The sequence below is a fragment of the Lolium perenne genome, chromosome 1 (assembly GCF_019359855.2).
Source record: "Lolium perenne isolate Kyuss_39 chromosome 1, Kyuss_2.0, whole genome shotgun sequence".
Classification (NCBI taxonomy): domain Eukaryota; kingdom Viridiplantae; phylum Streptophyta; class Magnoliopsida; order Poales; family Poaceae; genus Lolium; species Lolium perenne.
In genome coordinates, this window is record NC_067244.2 from 239797616 (window position 1) to 239803988 (window position 6373).

Genomic DNA, 6373 nt, shown 5'->3' on the forward strand with positions numbered 1-6373 from the left:
ATCGACTCGATCTCTTTACTGACCCTGTCTTTATATTTGTTTACTTGTGCTTTTCGGTCTCTTTGCATTTTAAATTAGCTTCTGCGTCTGCTCGATCGAACTAGCACATGATATATTCAGACTTGGCGAAGTGCGGACGTGTTAGGACGCGTGTCCTCTCTACGTGTCTGGCATAGGTGCTCCGCCTTGCGACGTGTCCCACAGCCTATATAAGCACCACATGCTCTATCCCAGCCAGATCAATCGAAGCCAAGTCGAGCAATAGACAAACCGATATTGTTTTCAGATTGAAATCCACTGATCTCGATCCACATTGCGAGTGATCTTCCTTCTTCCTCGAGCGAAGCAGTTAGTTTGAGCAAGCCCAGTGCGCGAGATGGCATCGAACCAAGAGCAGGCGAGCTACCGCGTCGGCGAGGCCAAGGGCCACGCACAGGTATGTCTTCACGTTATCGATCTAGATCGATTATTTGGAGCTACATTGAGTTGCCGCGTGCGTGCGCCGTGTCTGAATTCTGGAACAACTGGTGATCGTGCTGGTGTGTTTACAGGAGAAGACGGGGCAGGTGATGGGCGCGGCCAAGGACAAGGCGTGCGAAGCCAGGGACCGGGCGGCCGGCCTGGCGGGGAACGCGTCTGGCCAGGGTCAGGGAGCCACGAACGCCGCCAAGAAGATGGCCGTCGAGGCCCAGGACATGACGTCCGAGATGGCGCAGGCCGCCAAGGACAAGACCGTCGAGAGCAAGGACAACACCGGCAGCTTCCTCGGCGAGAAGACCGAAGCGGCCAAGCAGAAAGCGTCCGAGACGGCGCAGTACGCGCAGGATAGGTCCTCCGACGCGGCGCAGTACGCCAAGGAGTCAGCCGTCGCCGGCAAGGACAAGACCGGCGGCGTGCTGCAACAGGCCACCGAGACGGTCAAAGGCGCGGTGGTCGGCGCCAAGGACGCTGTGGTGAACACGCTGGGCATGGGCGGCGATAACACCACTGGCAAGGACACCAGCAGCACCACCGACAAGATAACCGGCAGGGGTCACTAGATGCGATTGCTCACGCCTAGTTTGATTTCGTTTTCGCGGGGTTTTAGTACCTATGTTTTATCTTTCCACTTTGATAATTTATGAGTGCCCCCGCTCATTTAGTTTGTAAGTTATGTCTTTGATGTGCTCGTGTTCGGGTCTGTAACTCTGTATGAGTATTGTGAATGGATAGCCAGGAGCCCAGGACAGGCAAAAGCTGGAAATAAAGGTTGATGTGATTAAACCTCTTATTTTCATGGCGTGTTAACTAGCTTTCATTTTCATTCAAACATACATTCTGTAGCATTCGTATGTAACTTCGTGAGATGGCATTGGCATTTCGTGATGACTTTGACAGATTCAGAGACGATCAAAGATAACGACCGGAGATAAGATAATGTAGCATTCATACCAAACTCTTTGCTCAATTAGTAATTTAAAGAGCCACTTGCTCGGTAAACTCTTATTTCTTAACTCTAAAACCTCCACACCTAAACCCTCTTGATCTTTAGGCATGCAAATGATGTTCCACCTAGTAAGTTTATACTTTTTTATGGCCATCACTTCGCTAGAAGAATTTTGATTTATAAAAGTCTAATCTTTTCGGTACCTCTAGGTATTTCAAATAAAAATAGCATGAACATAGGGAAGCTATTTAGGATCGAATTAATAAGAATCAGGTGATCCTCGTATAATACAAGTTTTCCAACCTAACTAATAAGTTTTCTTTTAAAACGGTCTTTCACTGGCTTCCATTCTCCATTCTTTAGCTTTCTAAAATAAAATGGGATACCCAAATATCTAGTCGGGAAAGAACCTAGTTCGCAACCATAATGACTTCTAAATCCCTCTTGTGCATCTTTTATTTTGCCAATGCAAAAAAACTTCAATTTCATGAAAGTTAATTTTAAGATCTGAGAGTTATTCGAAAATAAAAAATAAGCTTCATATCGAAGGCTTTCGCCATATCATGCTCCATCAAAATAATTGTGTCATCGGCGTACTATAGAATTGATATCCCCCTGTCTAATAAATGTGAAATTAATCTACCCACTTGGCATCTTGTTTTGCCATGGCTATTAAGATTGCCATCATATCTACCATAAAATTAAATAACATCGGTGATAGCGGATCACCTTGTCTGAGACTTTTTTGAGTCTGAAAATAAAGAACTTCCTCGACTAACAAAATCATTCACACCTACATCATTTAGTTGTACGCATCATTTGTTGTAAAAAATGAAAGGGTATTTGACTTGATCGTCTGCCTTTTCAAAATTGATTTTAAGTAACGCATCATCTATTTTCTTTCCTATGAAGCTCAGGATTTGTTTCATGCAAAATCAGCACCCCTTCTAAAATATGAGGCCTAGGCATAAAGACCATTTGACGGTATAATAACTAAGTGTGCAACCTTTGTTACATGATTAGTACCAACCTTAGTGAAAATTATGATGCTTATGTTCAGCAAGCATATTGATCTCGATTATTAAATCTGAACATTGGGTTTTTCTTTTTTTGGTAACAAGATAATTGTTCCGTAATTAAGGTGAAAAAGAGACGGATCCCTTTTTGGAATCTCTCAACCAACTTCATTAAGCTTGTTTTAAAGATTTTCTGAAGAGTTTGGTAAAACTATGCAGGGAAGCCATCCAAAGTTGGAGCCTTATTTTTCTCCATTTGCATAATAGCTTCGTAATCATTTTCCACACTTGATAGCTGAGAAATATCAACGGTTTTATTTTGAACTCCTTCCGTTTATAAACAGATGTCCGAGATTCGTCTAATTTAAATGTAACCAGACACTAAATACCAACTAAATATATTTATATTTAAACAAATATCATCTATTTACAGACGAAGGATACTAGATAAAAAGAAATTCTGACTCGACCCCGTTGTTGTACATTGTGCGTGATCGAATCGAGTAGTCGGAGCCTCAGCCACACTGTCCTGCCACGACATAGCATGTACTCCATCGTCATATCCTATCCACTCGATCTCTTTCCTGACCCTGTCTTTATACTTGTTTACTTGTGCTTTTCGGTCTCCTTCTTGCATTTTAAATTAGCTTCTTGCATGTGCTTGATCGAGCTAGCCCATGATATATCCAGACTTGGCGAAGTGCGGACGTGTTACGACGCGTGTCCTCTCTACGTGTCTGGCATGTAGTAGGTACTCCGCCTTGCGACGTGTCCACGAGCCTCAGTCACGTAGCCGTAGCCTATATAAACGCCACATGCTCAATCCCAGCCAATATCGATCGAAGCCAAGTCCAGCAATAGACAAACTGATCTTGTTTTCAGATTGAAATCCACTTCTCTCGATCTACTCCGTAGTACATTGCGAGTGATCTTGCTTCTTCCTCGAGCGAAGCAGTTTGTTTGAGCAAGCCCAGTACGCGAGATGGCATCCAACCAGGAGCAGGCGAGCTACCGCGTCGGCGAGGCCAAGGGCCACACCCAGGTACGTGCATGTCCACCATCTCGTCGCCCGGAAAATGTCGGTGTTGCCGCGCGCACCTACGTCTTCCCGTCACTCCCGTGTCTGAATGTTGTGCTCGTGGTGTGTTTGCAGGAGAAGACGGGGCAGGTGATGGGCGCGGCCAAGGACAAGGCCTACGAGGCCAAGGACCGGGTGGCGGGCCTGGCGGGGTACTCGTCCGGCCAGGGGCAGGGTGCCACTGACGCCGCCAAGCAGAAGGCCGTCGAGGCCCAGGACATGACGTCCGAGATGGCGCAGGCCGCCAAGGACAAGACCGTCGAGAGCAAGGACAACACCGGCAGTTTCCTCGGCGAGAAGACGGAGGCGGCCAAGCAGAAGGCGTCCGAGACGGCGCAGTACGCGCAGGAGAGGTCCTCCGACGCGGCACAGTACGCCAAGGAGTCAGCCGTCGCCGGCAAGGATAAGACCGGCGGCATGCTCCAGCAGGCCACGGAGACGGTGAAGGGCGCGGTGGTCGGCGCCAAGGACGCGGTGGTGAACACGCTGGGCATGGGCGGCAACAACACCACCAACACCGGCAAGGACAACAGCACCGTCACTGAGAAGATCACGGGCAGGGATCACTAGATGTGATCGTTCGCGCATACTACTTTGCTTTCCTTTTCATGGGGTTTTTACCTGTGTTTTATCTTTCCACTTTGATGATTTCTGAACACCACACTCATTTAGTTTGTAAGTTATGCTTTTGATGTGCCCGTTTCGAGGTCTGTAATGAGTACTGTGAATGGGCAGCGAGGACACTCAAAAGGTGGAAATAAAAGTTGATTGTGTTTAACCTCTTAGCTTCATGCCGTGCTTCCATCCATTGTCAGGATTTAGCATTCAAACATACTACATAAATGTTTTTCGAAAAAAAAACTACATAAATGTAGCCTTCATGCATAACTCTCAGAGATAGCATTCAGAGAGAACGATTAGAGACAACGTTCAAGGATAACGATTGGAGATAGAATGCAGCATTCAGAGGAAATATTCTGAGTTACTCCGGCTCACTGGTAGAAAAATGGCCTTTAGTCGCGGTTCGCAACTGCCATTAGTCGCGGTTGCGCAACCGCGACCAATTAAGCGCGACTAAAGGCCCCCCTTTAGTCGCGGTTGCTTACGAACCGCGACTAAAGGCCCGTCCACGTGGGCGGCTACCGTGCGCCTGGGCGAAGGACCTTTAGTCGCGGTTGGTGTCCCCAACCGGGACTAAAGGCTATTTCGTTAAAAAAATTTAATTCATTTGGATTTCTAATTTTTTTTCACTCCGGTTTTTTTTCTTTTTTTTTCAGAAGTTCTCTTATTTCAGTTATTTGCATAGCTTAGTCTCTATCTACACTTATCTCTAACTACACTTATCTCTAGTCAAATTACTTACTCGTGGTCAAACTTCCCGCTCGGTCACCCATCCTCCCACTACTCCACCCCTAGCACGCTTAACTTCCGAGTTCCATTCCGTTCCGCATCCAAGTGCTTCGCGCGCATGTATGTGATAGTAGTATCATATCAATCCTATTAACATGTTGATCGATATCACATTTCTTTATTGTTTGAATTTCAAATAATTATTTTAATAAACAAAAGTAATGATGTAATAATAATATTGAATAAATAAATAAACATTAACTTTTTAATTTGTATTATTTTTAATTTTATTAATTAATTAAATATTTTTTTTGCCAAACCTAAAATCTAAAATTTTAAAAATCTAAAAATTGGGTAAAAATGATAGTAATGTTTATGCAGAATGAAATTATTAATTTTAGGTTTTAAAAAATTTAAAAAAATATAAAATCCATAATTTATAGAAAAAAACTAAAATCTTCCTGCTTTTGTATTTCCATTTGGAATTTTGAGAATCTAAAAATTGGCTAACCGGGTAAACCCCGGTGAATTCGGATGTAACTTTTTCCCAGGATTTTTTTGATATATTATACGTTTTTTTTTCGACGTCGTATGCAAAAGTTATTGCGGTTTTACCATTTTTTAAATTTTTTTTGCAAAAAAAGTGAAAATTCGAATTTCTTAATTTCTCCGAATAGTAGGTTGCATAACATACAAGAATCTGAAAACATTTTTTTTTTTTGAATTCTCTATCATTTTCTTTTGTATTTTACAAACCAAAAAAAAGCGATCCATAGGGGGGGGTGCAGGGTGCGTGGGAGTAAAAAAACTCGGAAAAACCTTTAGTCGCGGTTGGGGACACCAACCGCGACTAAAGGGTACCCTTTAGTCGCGGTTGGTGTCCCCAACCGCGACTAAAGGTTTTTCCGCCGGCCGCATCCCTCCATAGCCCTTTAGTCCCGGTTGGTGTTACCAACCGCGACTAAAGGGGTACCCTTTCGTCCTGGATGGAGCATTAGTCGCGGGTTGCCTCCCGAACCGCGACTAAAGCCTTCTTTAGTCGCGGTTCGAATATTTCCGCGACTAATGGGGCTGGACGGAAGCCCTTTTTTCTACCAGTGGCCCAAACAATTTAGAATTGTTATTGAGAGGTAGATGACAGGAGATTAATTTTTTCCCTTTACCGTGTCCTCCAATCGTAAAACATCTCCGTAAACAGGTCGCGATGCATCACACGATGTAGCGACGACCATGAACGAAAACTTAGTTGTGCACCGATACATAACCTACGTAGAAGAAGAAGCTTTATTATTAGAAACATTGTCATTTCTACATAGTCAAAACGACTAAATTACGACAATCGCTGATACCCTTATAAGTAACTTGAATCTATGATCCATCCCATTGAGTTTGTTGTAAAAAATGTTCGTAACGCTTCACTGTGAGTATAAAGTAAAACCTAGCTAGATGACTAATCATATAGATCTCGTAAATTTGCGTTAACATTCATTTTTGACATCAAAG

At 43.9% G+C, this 6373-nt stretch overlaps 2 protein-coding genes across 2 annotated transcripts; both read left to right on the forward strand.

Annotated features, from left to right (window-relative positions):
* Window positions 1-247: 247 nt before the first annotated feature.
* On the forward strand, window positions 248-1242 carry LOC139829706 (uncharacterized). Its single transcript, XM_051352233.2, has 2 exons — window positions 248-436; window positions 552-1242. The coding sequence occupies exons 1-2, from the start codon at window positions 377-379 to the stop codon at window positions 1038-1040; spliced, it is 549 nt and encodes a 182-aa protein (XP_051208193.1). The 5' UTR covers window positions 248-376; the 3' UTR covers window positions 1041-1242.
* Window positions 1243-3287: 2045 nt separating this feature from the next.
* On the forward strand, window positions 3288-4305 carry LOC139830077 (uncharacterized). Its single transcript, XM_071824964.1, has 2 exons — window positions 3288-3484; window positions 3596-4305. The coding sequence occupies exons 1-2, from the start codon at window positions 3425-3427 to the stop codon at window positions 4088-4090; spliced, it is 555 nt and encodes a 184-aa protein (XP_071681065.1). The 5' UTR covers window positions 3288-3424; the 3' UTR covers window positions 4091-4305.
* The last annotated feature ends 2068 nt before the right edge of the window (window positions 4306-6373 follow it).

Coding starts and splice junctions, on each gene's coding strand:
- LOC139830077 (XM_071824964.1), top strand. CDS start 3,425: ATGGCATCCAACCAGGAGCAGGCGAGCTACCGCGTCGGCGAGGCCAAG. Junction 3,485..3,595: donor AGGCCAAGGGCCACACCCAG/GTACGTGCATGT, acceptor GTGTGTTTGCAG/GAGAAGACGGGGCAGGTGAT.
- LOC139829706 (XM_051352233.2), top strand. CDS start 377: ATGGCATCGAACCAAGAGCAGGCGAGCTACCGCGTCGGCGAGGCCAAG. Junction 437..551: donor AGGCCAAGGGCCACGCACAG/GTATGTCTTCAC, acceptor GTGTGTTTACAG/GAGAAGACGGGGCAGGTGAT.